This window comes from Oncorhynchus gorbuscha, linkage group LG15 (assembly GCF_021184085.1).
Source record: "Oncorhynchus gorbuscha isolate QuinsamMale2020 ecotype Even-year linkage group LG15, OgorEven_v1.0, whole genome shotgun sequence".
Taxonomy (NCBI): Eukaryota; Metazoa; Chordata; class Actinopteri; order Salmoniformes; family Salmonidae; genus Oncorhynchus; species Oncorhynchus gorbuscha.
In genome coordinates, this window is record NC_060187.1 from 32997042 (window position 1) to 33014110 (window position 17069).

The following is a 17069-nucleotide window of genomic DNA, read 5'->3' on the forward strand; positions in this document are numbered from 1 at the left end:
TGCCATTTAGCAGACGCTTTTATCCAAAGCGACTTACAGTCATGTGTGCATACATTCTACGTATGGGTGGTCCCGGGGATCGAACCCACTACCCTGGCGTTACAAGTGCCATGCTCTACCAACTGAGCTACAGAAGGACCACGAAAGTCAGAAATAACTATATAATTCATGCCTTACCTTTGAAGATCTTCTTCTGATGGCACTCCAAAATGTCCCAGAAACATCACAAATTGTCCTTTTGTTTGATAAATTCCTTCTTTATATCCCCAAAATGTCAATTTATTTAGCGCGTTTGGTTAAAAAAAAACACCGGTTCCAACTCACCCAACATGACGACAAAGTATCTAATAAGTTACCTGTAAACTTGGTCCAAAATTTGAAACAACTTTCCTAATCCAACCTTAGATATCCTAAAACGTAAATAATCTATCAAATTTAAGATGGAATATACCGTGTTCAATAGTGGATAAAAACAACGTGGAGCGAGCTCCAATTCACGTGCGCCACACAGAAGAGTCCACTTGGCTTGACACTCACACAGAACAGCCCTACTTCGTCATTTCTCAAAAGGAAAACATTATCCAATTTCTGAAGACCGTTGACATCTAGTGGAAGCCATAGGAACTGCAACCAGGTTCCTCATAATATAGTTTCCCATAGAAAACCAATTACCTCCAATTTGAGACAGTCAATTATAAGTGAAATAATCTGTCGGTGAACAATTGTTGGAAAAATTAATTGTGTCTTGCACAAAGTAGATGTCCTAACCGACTTGCAAAAACTATAGTTTGTTAACAAGAAATTTGTGGAGTGGTTGAAAAACAAGTTTTAATGACTCCAACCTAAGTGTATGTAAACTTCAGACTTCAACTGTATATATATATATATATATATATATATATATGCATACACTACCGTTCAAAAGTTGGGGTCACTTAGAAATGTCCTTGTTTTTGAGAGAAAAGGTCATTTTTTGTCCATTAAAATAACATCAAATTGTTGTAATGACTATTGTAGGTGGAAATGGCAGATTTTTTATGGAATATCTACGTAGGCGTAGAGTCACATTATCAGTAACCATCACTCCTGTGTTCCAATGGCATGTTGTGTTAGCTAATCCAAGTTTATGATTTTAAAAGGCTAATTGATCATTAGAAAACCCTTTTGCAATTATCTTAGCATAGCTGAAAACTGTTGTGCCTATTCAAGAAGCATTAAAACTGGCCTTCTTTAGACTAGTTGAGTATCTGGAGCATCAGCATTTGTGGGTTCGATTACAGGCTCAAAATGGCCAGAAACAAAGAAATGTCTTCTGAAACTCGTCAGTCTATTCTTGTTCTAAGAAATGAAGGCTATACCATGCGAGAAATGCCAAGAAAATGAAGATCTCGTGCAAAGCTGTGTACTACTCCCTTTTCAGAACAGCACAAACTGGCTTTAACCAGAATAGAAAGAGGAGTGGGAGGCCCCGGGGCACAACTGAGCAAGAGGACAAGTACATTAGAGTGTCTAGCTTGAGAAACAGATGCCTCACAAGTCCTCAACTGGCAGCTTCATTAAATAGTTCCCACAAAACACCAGTCCCAACGTCAACAGTGAAGAGGCGACTCCGGGATGCTGGCCTTCTAGGCAGAGTTCCTCTGTCCAGTGTCTGTGTTCTTCTGCCCATCTTAATCTTTTATTTTTATTGGCCAGTCTGAGATATGGCTTTTTCTTGGCAACTCTACCTAGAAGGTCAGCATCCCGGAGTCGCCTCTTCACTGTTGACATCACAGGAGTGATGGTTGCTGAAAGTGGGCCTCTGTGCGCCTATGTAGATATTTCATAAAAAATCTGTTGTTTCCAGCTACAATAGTCATTTACAACATTAACAATGTCTACACTGTATTTCTGATCAATTTGGTGTTATTTTAATGGACAAAAAATGTGCTTTTCTTTCAAAACAAGGACATTTATAAGTGACCCCAAATTTTTGAACGGTAGTGTGTATATATATATATATATATATATATATATATATATATATATATATATATATATATATATATATTATATATATATATATATATATATATATATATATATATATATACACGGTGGGGAGAACAAGTATTTGATACACTGCCGATTTTGCAGGTTTTCCTACTTCCAAAACATGTAGAGGTCTGTCATTTTTATCATAGGTACACTTCATCTGTTAGATACGGAATCTAAAACAAAAATTCAGAAAATCACATTGTATGATTTTTAAGTAATTAATTTGCATTTTATTGCATGACATAAGTATTTGATACATCAGAAAAGCAGAACTTAATATTTGGTACTGAAACCTTTGTTTGCAATTACAGAGATCATACGTTTCCTGTAGTTCTTGACCAGGTTTGCACACACTGCAGCAGGGATTTTGGCCCACTCCTCCATACAGACCTTCTCCAGATCCTTCAGGTTTCGGGCTGTCGCTGGGCAATACGGACTTTCAGCTTCCTCCAAAGATTTTCTATTGGGTCCAGGTCTGAAAACTGGCTAGGACACTCCAGGACCTTGAGATGCTTCTTACGGAGCCACTCCTTAGTTGCCCTGGCTGTGTGTTTGGGTCGTTGTCATGCTGGAAGACCCAGCCACGACCCATCTTCAATGCCCTTACTGAGGGAAGGAGGTTGTTGGCCATCCCAGCCCTGTGCAGGTCTACAATTTTATCCCTGATGTCCTTACACCCTCTCTGGTCTTGGCCATTGTGGAGAGGTTGGAGTCTGTTTGATTGAGTGTGTGGACAGGTGTCTTTTATGCAGGTAACGAGTTCAAACAGGTGCAGTTAATACCGGTAATGAGTGGAGAACAGGAGGGCTTCTTAACCTCTTGCTCCTACCTGACACGCAGGCGTCCCATCTAGACATCTGGAAATGCAAATGCACTACGCTAAATGCTACTAGTTAAAACTCAAACGTTCATTAAAATACACATGCAGGGTATTGAATTAAAGCTACACTCGTTGTGAATCCAGGCAACAAGTCAGATTTTTAAAATGCTTTTCGGCGAAAGCATGAGAAGCTATTATCTGATAGCATGTAACACCCCAAAAGACCCGCAGGGGACGTAAACAAAATAATTAGCATAGTCGGCGCTACACAAACCGCACAAATAAAATATAAAACATTCATTACCTTTGACCATCTTCTTTGTTGGCACTCCTAGATGTCCCATAATCACTATTGGGTTTTTTCGATTAAATCGGTCCATATATAGCCTAGATATCGATCTATGAAGACTGTGTGATAAACGGAAAAAAATTGCGTCTTATAACGTAACGTCATTTTTTTAAATTAAAAAAGTTGACGATAAACTTTCACAAAACACTTCGAAATACTTTTGTAATGCAACTTTAGGTATTAGTAAACGTTAATAAGCGACCAAATTGATCACGAGGCGATGTATATTCTATAGGGGTACGTCTGGAAATAATGTTCGGGTAAATCTCAACCAAAATATCCGTTCCGAGACCTGAAGAAATGCACGGTCTCTTCTTCGTTTGACCAAGAAACAAAGCCTAGGCAAATGACAAGACTGTTGACATTGTGTGGAAGCTGTAGGAATTGTAATCTCGGCTCCAGGTAATTTGCTTTCCCATAGACAATACATGCAAGTGGCGCATTGATATACTTTCCAATTTTCAGTGATCAGATTTTCCTGCGCTTTTCGATGACACGCACGTTCTGTTATAGTCACAGCCGTGATTTAACCAGTTTTATAAACGTCTGAGTGTTTTCTATCCACACATACTAATCATATGCATATACTATATTCCTGGCATGAGCAGCAAGGTGCTGAAATGTTGCGCGATTTTTAACAGAATGTTCGAAAAAGTAGGGGGTAGGGGGGTAGTTAAAGAAAAACTAACAGGTCTGTGAGAGCCGGAATTCTTACTGGTTGGTAGATGATCAAATACTTATGTCATGCAATAAAATGCAAATTAATTACTTAAAAATTATACAATGTGATTTTCTGGATTTTTGTTTTAGATTCCGTCTCTCACAGTTGAAGTGTACCTATGATGAAAATTACAGACCTCTACATGCTTTGTAAGTAGGAAAACCTGCAAAATCGGCAGTGTATCAAATACTTGTTCTCCCCACTGTATATATACAGGTAACTGCCAGTAATGGAAGCACTAAGTAAATGAGGGATACAAAGTATACACAGGTATGCCTCCTGAGTTAATTAAGCAATTAACATCCCATCATGCTTTGGGTCATGTATAAAATGCTGTGCGGGTCATTATTTTGGCTACGATGGCTATGCCCCCATACGATGACAATGTCCTCATCCACACAGCACCTGAGACAGTGTTTTCCAACACCATGAACTAACACCAAATTATGGAATTTCTCGTGGAAAATGACGCATCCCTTCAGTAGAGTTCCAGACACTTGTAGAATCTATGCCAAGATGGATTGAAGCTGTTCTGATTCGTGATGGTCCAATTCCCGATTAAGACACTTTATTTTGGTGCTTCCTTTATTTTGGCAGTTACCTGTATATGTTTTATTGTCACATACACTGAATAGGTGCAGTGAAATGTGTTGTTTTACAGGGTCAGCAATAGTAGTATGTTGCCCCTGGAACAAATTAGGGTCAAGTACCTTGCACAAGGGCAGATGTACAGATTTTTCACATTGTCGGCTCAGGTGGTCGAACCAGCAACCTTTCGGTTACTGGCCCCACACTCTAACTGCAAAGCAAGAGCCAGAGGTTACAGAAGTTGCAAGGAAGTAAGTTCAATCCTCATTTACTGGAGTGGCAAGTAGCCTACCAGTTGAGAGTTGTGGGCCAGTAACTCTGGTTCGAATCCCTGAGCCGACTAGGTGAAAAATCAGTCGATGTGCCCTTGAACAAGGTACTTAAGTCACTCTAGATAAGGATGTTTGTTAAATTACTAAAACATAAATAAAAACCCAACCTCTAAGTCCTTTAAACATGATATTGTGTATGTTTGCTATGGTGTGACACTGGTACCTTTAGTAGGAACATTGGGGGTTTAGGTGTTACCATGACAGCTGGGTAGGTGTATTGGCAACCTACAGTCTGTTCCCAGCCTCACAGCCATTTAACCTGTTCCACCCACTAATCTTAGACTCTGGCTGGGCCACTGGAAATGATCAGCACTGTCAACTTGATGTACACATGCACACACACACTCTGACACAGTATCATTCTATATCAGGCCTTGGTTAAGCCCTGTGACAGCGTTGGAGCACTGGACACCAACTCGCGTGGTGGCTGTGCTGGCAGAGGGTGTATTGGGTGGTGTGATTCCACAGCTCTTGGCTGCGTTTGATAAAGATTAATACAATCCTATTTTCTGCCCAGGATTGCCTTTCCTAATGTGATTCTTCTCTCTCTCTCTCTCTCTCTCTCTCTCTCTCTCTCTCTCTCTCTCTCTCTCTCTCTCTCTCTCTCTCTCTCTCTCTCTCTCTCTCTCTCTCTCTCTCTCTCTCTCTCTCTCTCCCTGTCTCTATTCCTGGGAAACACTAAGCACCTTATCCATGTAAGGAGTGACAATGAGAGAGTGATGCGAGCTGTGTTAGTGTGCTATAATACTCTAATTCACTGTAGATTAATTATCTCAGGATAAGCAGCGTCAGGGTACAGGATTGGGCCAGGCTGAAACACTGTTTGGCAAATCCTCTTCAGTTCCTCTCCAGGCTGGCCAGTAGCACACAGTAACCCTGTGATATGTACGGGCTCGTTACAGTGACGTGCAGTATATGGCAGATCAATATTCTTTTACTGAGAGCTGTTGTGAATGGGTTTTCACACCTGTATGAATATGGTTCCTACTCTCTTCATTACACTGAACTGAGTATTCAGGCAACACTAGAATGAATTGTCATGTGACATTTTGATGGATTTTTGTGAATTAGTTACAAGGGAAATGTCTTCATGTACACAATATTCAGATGTACTGAGCATAGTTTTGTACTTAGGGGTAATCGGTCTGAATATGCCATGTTGAATGTTTTCAGGGACTGATTTTAATAACATGGACATACTCCAGTGATTTTGATCACGCAGCCAGCCTTACTTTCCCAAAGAGAGTGTGTCTTGACAAGAGGGAATCATTGTTTTTCTTCCTCCCCACTTTCACTTGCAGAGTAACAGACTGCCAGTAGAGGGCGATACACAGTTCTAAGTAGGAGTTCTGCATGAACATCAGCCTGTTGGTTATTCAAACAAAATCAGAGCGAGGTCATTTATGAATTAGGATAGAATCATTTCAAAATGACTTTATTACAGAAATCAATCAATGGACCAAAAAGATCATGTTGGAATTTTGATTTGATAATTTGTCCACTGCGGAATATATTTTCCTCTTAAATGACATAACATAATTTTTTTAATCTTCAAAGTTGCTTTGAGTTCATGATATGTCTCATGTAATGTAAGCTAAGATAGCATTCTCTGTGTTACAATATCTATATGTAGCAACAGTGAGGTCTAGATCCATCTTTCTGTTTTGATATTGATTATTGCAGTGGCTCCATATCAAATAAGTGGTGAGTCAACAGCCTACACAGGTGTCTTACTGGGGCTGGTTGCTCTCATGCTGTCACAGTGACCTCTGCTGCCTCGACTCCCACTTCCTCCCTCTCTCTATACTCCACAACACTCACTGTGCATTCATCTGAAATTTGTTTAGTGCATCTGAGAGGTTCTGACTCTTGTCCATATGGTGAGAGTGGACCTGAAGCACTGGCTTTGGAGGGATACATATGTGTGTTTTTACATTAAGATGCTTGAATCTTAAAGGAGTTGGCTTCATCTTCTGAATACATTTGCATTGATCACAGTCTGTGGCCCAGCAGGTGAACCTATCGTCAGCATCCAATCAAGGCAATGACAAAAATATGTAGCATCGCGTGAATACAGAAACATTAACACACACACACACACACACTCACACCTCCCTAGCCTGTGGTGCATGATCTGGTTCCTCAGGGACACACAGTGTAAGAGAGGGGGAAGGTGTTGATTAATGCAGCACTCAGGAGCCTGCAGCCTTGGCAGAGGGTTAAAGAAAGGGGTGAACTAGCACCTCTTCTGGCCCCCCTCTCCAAACTAGAGACATGAAGTGTAAAATTGGGCACACTCTCATAAACACTCCATCACACAGGCCGAGCGGACAGGCAAGGCACATTCCCCTGGCTGCAATAGAGACAACACAGAGAACGAATGTTGGAAATGGATCAGACAAACTATTGCCTTGTGCAAAAATAATAAACTGATGCTGACCAATTTTATGACTGAGATAAACAGTAAATGTCTGTTTGTGTCCAGTCACAAACAGATGTTACTTGCTATATGCCCATAATATAATGTAGCATACATGTTATATATACTCTAATTTGATATTTGATTTGTTTTGGAGAGATTTCGACTTGACCAACCCATTTCCGCCCTATGACCTTCTGACCTTGCTTCTCTTCTCTTTTCCTTACAGCAACAGCGACGTCTTGACCTCCTAACCATCACCAGCCCTGGTGAGTGCCCAGTGTTTCCTAACTCTACTGATGCTGATGGGGTGTGTGTGCGAGCGAGAGTGAGTGAGTGTTGACATTAGACAGAAAAAAAACAGTGGACAGAAAACAACTTCTGTTTGCAGAGCTGATAGTGACGACTAGCACAGAGTACACGTTAAAAGATAAAGGTTCCCTGGATAATAGGGCACTACAGGATCAGTTACCAGACACCCTGGGGTCATTGCTTTGTTCATTTTAGCACCCTGATAGCGTACACTCACATCCACATTAAACCTTCAAAACGTCTGCACGATGATCTAGCAATGTGAATGAAGACATCAAAATAGCTATTATGTTTATTTTCATTTAATTGGATTTAATGGGAATAACTCTTGTCTATTATTTTCATATTATATGGTATCATGAAACAGCATGTGTCTGCTGCTCAGCGGAGCTGCGATGTGTTGTGATCTGGAGCGCCCCAGTTGGACTGGTGCTGCTCTAAAGAGCCTTTGCTGGGAAAGGCGAACCCAATGTCTTGTAAAAGCAGCTGGGTGATGGCGCAAATTGCAGAGATGGCGAGGGGAAACAGATGGGTACGCCAGAAATGATACAGTGTCTATTATGTCTAAATTATCTGGATGGTCTAATATGCTTTGATTAAAATCATGTTTATGTGAGGGAGGCACGTGGAGCCTGCTAATTTCACAGATTTATTTGGCATCTGTTCCCCATGCCCAGGAAAGACTATCTCTGACCTTGACAACTCTGAAAAGGGCAATCAGACATGCAGAGCATTATATGTCATATCAGGGTCTTTGTTTCTTTTTTAAGTGGCAACTCTTCTGCTCAATGCATTGGCCAGTCTGGTTAGTTTCCTGGTGTTTGATTTTATTTTGGCTGCGTATACAGGCAGGACTGCTGTACTGTACTCCTTGCAGACATATTGTATGGACCTGCACTGTGCTTATTACAATTCACAGTGGGAGAACAATAAGGAGTCAAATATTTAAAAAAAAGCATTGCTCACTTCCCCCCACCTGTGACTCTTCACTGGGCCCTTGCAGTCTGTGGTAAGGTTATTATGCCAGTTGTATGGAAAACCGTCTGTGCTTTTAGATGAATGCGGCTGATACGGAGGCAACAACAAGAGGACACTCTCTCCCTTTCTGCCTCAAGATTAAAGGAGACTCGATCTCTTCTTCTCTCCCTATCTTTTCTCTCCTATTTTTTCAATCCCTTCCTTTCTATCTTCTCTCCAAGACATCTCTCCGCTCTCCTCTTTCTCTTACAGTACATGCAGTCGGGCAGCGGGGCTGCAGACGGTGCTGGAGGTGTGAGGACACTAATAAGATCAAGTGGGGCCATGGCTGTGGGTGTGGGGGTCTGAGGGAAGGTCAGAGGAGGAGAGACCCTCAGTGGTTAAAAGGGCCCATGCAGCTCAGTGGGTGATGGTGTATGTGAGAGGGGAGGGCTGCAGGATGCTCCATGGATCAGCATCAGCCATTCTGGCCCCAGCCTCCGTCCAGGGGCCCTCATTAGCCCCTCTGTCTGAAGTGCGCTTCCCCCACAACCTCGGTATTCCGTCTTTAATTGGACACTTGAGCGGAGCGATGTGCATCTGGGTCTATTGAAGTCTGACATTTCAGACTGCTGACCTTTCCAGACCTGCCACAACTAAATAATGATTAGCCCTGGCCATTGTTTTCACCACAATGGTACACTAACACACACACTGCGATGTGCCCAGGAAGAGAGGAAATATGCTAAACTAAACACCTGCAGTATCTACACTCTCTGACCAAAATACACATACTGTACCCAGAAACCTTTTATTCACACAAATGCTGGGAGAATACGCTTTGGGTGGTCACAATGTTTTGAGAACATATTGTCAATCTATTGATCTCAATGACCTTTTCATATATCTGGACTCCCTACAATAGTGTTTTGAACTAAATTAACTTAGCTTGGCTGTGTTAAGTCCCTTTTCCCCTTCATATGCTCTGTGCATTACAGGGGGGAAAAGGTCAATCACATTCATGAGATTTGGATAGATGTGCAAGGCCTCGGAGCAGAGAGATAATAGGCAACCTTCAGATGTCCTCTAATGGTATGGTTGTTTCTCTTCAGTCTCAGTCTTCAGTCTCTCTAGGGCTGTGGGACTCCACTCTCTCAGGGCCCTGATATTACTATACACAGGTTGGCAGTTAAGCAACAAAAACGATTAACACAACCATGGGGCAAAACAGATGAGGTTGGCTTAGATTGTTGACAACATGTAGGCTACAGTATGTTTTGTCTCCAATGTTTATTGAAAACATAAATACATTTGCACAATGAGAACTTGTATCCTCTCAAATATATCTTTACAGTTGTTGGTAAGCTAGCTAGAGAATTTTAGCAATAATTATTAGCATTGACCTGAAATCAGTCAAAACACCTCAAAATAAGACATGGTGTCAAGGACAAGCTGAACTGAGCCATTTATGATTCCCCACATAGTAGTTTGTCATTCTTGCTTGCAATCTGGCCATCCAGAATCACAACATCTATAGAGGTCCCCCCCCCCCCAACGCTTGCTCTTTCTATCTATATTTCCTTCTCTCTCGATCACTCAATACCTTTCAGTTCCTCTTCATTTATCTCAATCTCACAATTACCACACATGCCTCAGAACAAGAGCCTCTTAAACAAATTAGCCCGATGATAGGTGGGCTGTTTGTGGGGACAAGTTCCCTCACACCTCTTATGCATGATGTGACAGTCCAGTATGTTTTGCACAATGTTGTATTGTCCTTCAGTTTTCATTTACAGATAAGCAACAGTATGTCACTTTGTATCTCTGTTTAACACATGCCACTCTAAGTTAGAGAACTGGAGTCTGGAGTAGACTAGATGTAGGCCTATACAGAAAGCCATTCATTCCTTGTGAAAAGCTGAAACTGAAAGAGCCCGTTTGTGCATTTATTTTTCCTGGTGGCATCACATTGTCTCATGCTAGATTTCTGAGAGGCTACATAGCTTTCAGTCCGAGTCTGCTGGTGTGATATCCACTGGTGAGAGGCCTAGTGGATGGCTACTGGCTAGGCTTCCCAGGACAGGCCTCTGCTCTGTGTGTGCATGGGACTCTAGGGTTTCAGCCAGCAGGGCAGCGGGACAGCTGCACAGGCCTGCTCTCAATACCTGGGCTCTGGAGCAGGAGCGGAGAGATGTGTCTTTAATGGAATGCAGGGACTTAGAGATAGGGGTATTATTTATAAAACACTATCAGGACTTTGTATAAATGAGCAGCTGTGAAAACAACACTTTCTATTATTGCCCTAATTATATCCTTTCTCTGTGAATTTGCATATTTTATCTCCCTGAAATTCATTATAGGGGACTTTGCTATCGTTTTAATGAAGGAAAGAATACAACACAACAAAGAGATGGCTGAGCAGTGGAGGGGGCTCTCTCTCTCTGGCTGCTTTATATTGACTATTTTCCAGTAGATTTTTTCGAAACCCTCTCAGAAGCGTGGCTAAATAAGCAAGAGCATGCTAATGAATTGAGAATGAGTGTGATAATTCAGCAGGCAAAGACGAGTGAGGTCCACAGTAGGGAAAGATATTTAGAAAATATGCATCATTAAACCATTATTTAAAATCATGTCTCTTTCCTTACACTCAATATTTTTGACTACTAATGCCTAGAGTAAATATTCCCTGCCTTGCAAATACCACAATTTCACACTCTTCACATAATCAGCCACGGTTTTCATGTTTGGCATTTGAACAACAAAGCTAAAACTCAAAGGACACTAAATGACAATTCACAACATTGCTTTCCGGGTAACTCCCTCTGTCTTATTTGAAGAAAGAAGATGTTGGAAAACGTAAACAACATTTTAACAGCATCTTTGCTCCAACAGGGAAGACAGCTGTGATTATTTCTTTGTCACCAGAGCCACCACTGTTGCTGAGCACTGCTGTGTAGCAAATCCTTATGGAAAAAATAGATTGGATTTTTGTTCCTGGGTGCCTTTTGTATCTCCAGTAAGGGAGTGTATAATAGAGGTTGATTCCGTGGTGTCTGTCCTGTGTGGATTGAGTTGGTGGGGGCTGATGTGGTTGTGTGGAGTTGTGCAACAACCATAGCACCCATTGAACAGCAGCAGTCTCTGCTCTGCGACCTGCTCAGGCTCTCTTTCACAGCTGCTGGGCTAATATGGTTGATATGGTTACCTGTCGACTAGGCAGGCTTGTTTGCAGGGTCACATCATTAGCCTTTTCTCCGTCTCTTACTTAGCAGTGGCGTCGTGTGTTGGCTCAATAAGGAGCAGCTAGCTGTCAGGCTGTATCTGCTGCGCCGTGTAGCACCTGGTTATCAGATCATGTCTCCATGTTCCCTTTCCCCTCTGACATTTACATGTTCCAACAGCCCAAGATGAGCTGTGTTTTCACTGTGTCATATTAACTTGCCTCCATTATCTGGATGTGAAAGGAGATGCTTGTCACCATCAAAAGGGAATCTTGCTCCGTTTGCTCATTTTGAAGGGGCCCTTCTTTACTGAGAATTATCTGTTGTGAAATGTAATGTCTCTTTGCGGTGGGTGTGTTTCATTATGGACATTTTGTTTCTCTGCTTTTGCAGTGAACAACAGTGCGCCACAAAAAAAATGTGTTATTACTCTGATTGAAAATTGACCAAGCCGTTAAACAAATGTGAGTGTCCATTTGAAATGGCCTGTGTGTATTCATTTTGAATATCAAGAACTTAGGTCCCCCCTCTACATTGTAGGCGGCACACAAACAAATAGCGTTGTATGAGGTATTTCTCAAAAAATAAAACAGCAAGAACCAAAAACATGACTTAGCTCTTTGGACATTAATTCAATCACTCAGCTATCATATCTCATAAGCTCCAAATCCATTTCAAGCTCCGGTTACAGGCATATAAACTGATGCTGAGATGGTGTTTGTGAGATGACCCTGAGTGTCCTTGACTTGTATATATGGCTTCAGGATCCTGCTGAATGGCTAAAGGCACAGTTCTTCCTCATATGCCGCCTGTCCCTCAGCGGGCTAACTTCTGTTTGGGCATGGGTTTATCTGCTATTATCTGTCAAACATCACACACGAACGACATTGGCCTCTGGTGCAATCCCACAGGCAAGCTGCTGTCATACCAACACCTTCAATGTGTCACTTGCTGCCTCCATTTGTGGCAGCTCCAGGGGCTGTAGGGATAAGCATTAAACCCTATTCCCTAGGACCAAAGCCTCCCTAACAGCTAGGCCTATGTATTTAGTAGGCTGACAGTTTTTGGACATGGAAAAATATACTGTGAAAAATCATATTTTGTTTTCCCGTTCAGATGGATTAAATAAACCAGAACTTACTTTTATTTGACATTTTCTGTCCATTGTTTGTCATATTGACATGTTTACCTCAGTGAAAATATTTGAAATATTCATCATATATGCAACAAATTGCCAACAAGTTTTTAGCTAAGTAACTGTGGTGTCTTTATAGTCTATATGTCCATACATCCTTGAGAATTCATATTGAGAGAGTGCAGAATATATCCCCATGACCCTTGCCCAGTGGTGTAATATACTACTTAAGTAGTTTTTTACTTCACTACATTCCTAAAGAAAATGTAATTTTTACTCCATACATTTTCCCTGACACCCAAAGTACATTTTGAATGCTTAGCAGGACAGGAAAATGGCCCAATTCACACACTTATCAAGAAAACATCCCTGGGCATCCCTACTGTTTCTGATCTGGCAGACTCATTAAACACAAATTCTTAATTTGTAAATGATGTCTGAGTGTTGTGGTGTGCCCCAGGCTATCCGTAAATTTTAAAAAACATTGTGCTGTCTGCTTTGCTTAATATAAGCACTTTGAAATTATTTATACCTAAGTATATTTAAAACCAAATACTTTTAGACTTTTACTCAAGTACTCAAGGAAGTATTTTACTGGGTGACTTTTACTTGAGTAATTTTCTATTAAAGTATCTTTACTTTTACTCAAGTATGACAATTGGGTACTTTTTCCACCACTGCCTTCGCCAATCAATACAAAATAACCAGGGTAAAGAGTGGCCCTAGTGAACTGAATAGTTTGGCGCTGAAATATGATCACTATTTCTGTGGTAGTCATTTGTTCTTTTAAGAAAAGATCAATGTCCTCTGGCATATCAGTGAGAATACACTGTAGGCAGAGGGAGCAATGATACCTCTCCAAATATCTAATGAAGGAGTTAGACAAAGTTTGTTCGTGCTCTTGCTGTCAGAAGTCTGTCTTTGGGCCACACTAGTAATTAATGTCCCTCAGCCTATTGGCGGCCACTGTTCATTTCATGCACTATCACTTTTTTAAATTGGAAACGGACTACTTTCATGGCCAATTAATTATTTGTGAAGTGCTAATTAAGAAGCAAAATAAAGGAACACTAAGACCATACTTAAAATGTAAAAAAACATAATTGTTATGTAAATAGTCCCTTGATCAATAGACCCAAGTTTTAAAAAAAATCCATCTTGGATTCACTTCCATACTGTAACGATGTGCGCTGAGAGTCTGGAAGCAAGTTTAGAGAGTCAGTATTTTAATAAATAAATGAAAACATAATACAAAACAAGAGACACGAACAACGCACGGACATGAAACAGAAACAATGACACCTGGGGAAGGAACCAAAGGGAGTGACTTATATATAGGGCAGATAATCCAAGAGGTGATGGAGTCCAGGTGAGTGTCATTATGTGCAGATGCGCGTAATGATGATGACAGGTGTGCTCCATAACTAGCAGCCTGGTGACCTAGAGGCCGGAGAGGGAGCACACGTGACACGTACCCTAATTTCCTGTGAGTTTACCTTACACTTGTGATCTTAAAGGGATACTTTTGTTTTTGTTATTTTCTGGTGGTAATGGCGCTGGTGGGAATAGCGGCCGTTTTACAGGCTCCTGACCAATTGTGCTATTTTGTGTGTTTTTTTTGTGCTGATCTTAACTGTTGTACATAATGTTTCCGCCATCGTTTCCTATGACTGAAAAGAGCTTCTGGACATCAATACAGTTATCACTAACCCCGATTTGGACGAAGACTTCTACTTCAATGAGTCAGAGGTGAAAGACATAATTATTGATTATCCCGGACCAGGCTCAAATCCCTGACAATCGAAGAAGGAGGAGACTTGACCATAGAGGCCGGCATGTGGGATACCTGATAAAACTAAGTTGGAGGGTGGATTAATAGCCTCTACTCTCTGTTCTATTGGTGAATGTGTAATCACTGGAGAATAAACTGGACTGTCATTTCAATGTGATCTGAAGAACTGTAATATCCTATGTTTCTCAGAGTCGTGTCTGAACAAGGTTAAGGTAAACATAGCTGGTTTTCTATACATCGGCAGGACAGAATGGTGGCGTTGGGGAAGCTCAGGGGAGGTGGTGTATTTGTATTTATTAGGCATCCCCATTAGTTCCTGCCAAGGCAGCAGCTACTCTTCCTAGAGTCCAAACACACCAAAGTACCAACATTACATATTAAACAAGAAATAAAATTGTGAACTATGGTTGTACTGAATGAGCTAAAGATAACTACATGATTCCATATGTGTTATTTCATAGTTTTGATGTCTTCACTATTATTCTACAATGTAGAAAATAGTAAAAATAAAGAAAAATCCTTGAATGAGTAGGTGTTCTAAAATTTTTGACCGGTGGTTTAGTCACATGATTTCTTAATTTGCAGTACGTTTGCCAATCAGTTTGGGCTGCCAGACTTATTTGCCATACATTTTGCCTCATCCCTCTCAACCATAACATTTTTAAATTCCTCATCAATCCAAGGAGATTTAACATTCTTTACATTCATTTTCTTAATGGGTGCGTGCTTATTAGTAACTGGAATAAGCAATTTCATAAATGTGTCAAGTGCAGCATCTGGTTGCTCCTCATTACACACACCAGACCAGCAAATATTCTTTACATCATCAACGTATGAATCACTACAAAACTTCTTGTATGAACTCATATACACTATATTAGGCCCAGCCTTTGGAACTTTGGTTTTCTGGTTTTCACAACAAAGTGGTGCGCGATCTCTAATATTAAGGAAGTCTTGAGGTTCTGCTCGCCTAGGTTAGAATAGCTCATGATAAGCTATAGACCATACTATTTATTTTCAACTATATTTTTCTTCCAAACATCTTGACTCCTGGACTCTGTTCGCGCATTTCAAGGCTGCGTTAAGACAATTACTTATCAATGACCCAAGACCAGCTCAGTTAATCCCTACCATTTTGACAATGAGTCATCATAATGCTGCATCAAATGTACATTATACTAGAGGCATTGGCAGACACAATGTAAGTAACTTAATTTATGTCCCCTAATTGCCCTGAACACCTCTGTTAATCCTACAGCTATTGTATGCAGTAATCATGAGCCTATGAACCAGATTTATACTGTTAGCACTGAGGCGGTGTGCCCTATAAGGAAGGCCAGTTTGTGCAGCTCACCCTGCACTATCAGCTCCAATATAAATAACATGGCCAAGTCTACTTCGGAATAACTTCCCAATAAAGCATTAAAAACAATCAAGCAACCCAGAAAAGTACTAAAAATAGCCCATATTAACTTACGCAGCCTGAGAAACAAGGTTCATGGAGTCAATAACTTGCTTGTAACAGATGACATTCATATTCTGACTATCTCTGAAACTCACTTATATAATACCGTTGATACAGTGGTAGCAATACATAGTTATGATATGTATTTAGAGATGATCTAATGTTAAATACTGTTGAAGTAATATGGCTACAGGTTCATCTGCCTCACCTAAAGCCCATTCTTGTGGGAAGCTGCTATAGACCACCAAGTGCTAACAGTCAGTATCTGGATAATATGTCTGAAATGCTTGATAATGTATGTGATATCAACAGAGAAGTATATTTTCTGGATGATTTAAGTATTGACTGGCTCTCATCAAGCTGCCCACTCAAGAAAAACAATTCTAACTGTAAACAGTGCCTGCAACCTGGTTCAGGTTGTCAGTCAACCTACAGTACCAGGGTTTTTACAAACAGCACAGGAATGATATCTTCAACATGTATTGATCACTTCTTTACTAGTGCTGCAGAAATTTGCTTTAAAGCAGTATCCAAATCCAAAGGATGTAGTGATCATAATATAATAGCCATATCTAGGAAAACCAAAGTTCCGAAGGCTGGGCCTAATATAGTGTATAAGAGGTCATACAATAAGTTTGGTAGTGATTCATATGTTGATGATGTAAATCATATTTGCTGGTCTGGTGTGTGTAATGAGGAGCAACCAGATTCTGCACTTGACACATTTATGAAATTGCTTATTCCAGTTACTAATAAGCACGCATCCATTAAGAAAATGACTGTAAAAACGGTTAAATCCCCTTGGATTGATGAGGAATTTAAAAATTGTATGGTTGAGAGGGATGAGGCAAAAGGTATGGCAAATAAGTCTGGCAGCCCAACTGATTGGCAAACATACTGCAAATTAAGAAATCATGTGAC

General features: G+C 40.7%; 1 protein-coding gene across 2 annotated transcripts in view; it reads left to right on the forward strand.

The window, feature by feature from the left end:
• agbl4 (AGBL carboxypeptidase 4) overlaps window positions 1-17069 on the forward strand; it is a 430345-nt gene that overhangs the window by 278910 nt on the left and 134366 nt on the right. For both annotated transcript variants that reach the window (XM_046300835.1, XM_046300836.1), the window contains one exon: window positions 7496-7535. In XM_046300835.1, the coding sequence (XP_046156791.1) occupies window positions 7496-7535 (40 nt within the window). The remainder of the gene's footprint in view (window positions 1-7495; window positions 7536-17069) is intronic.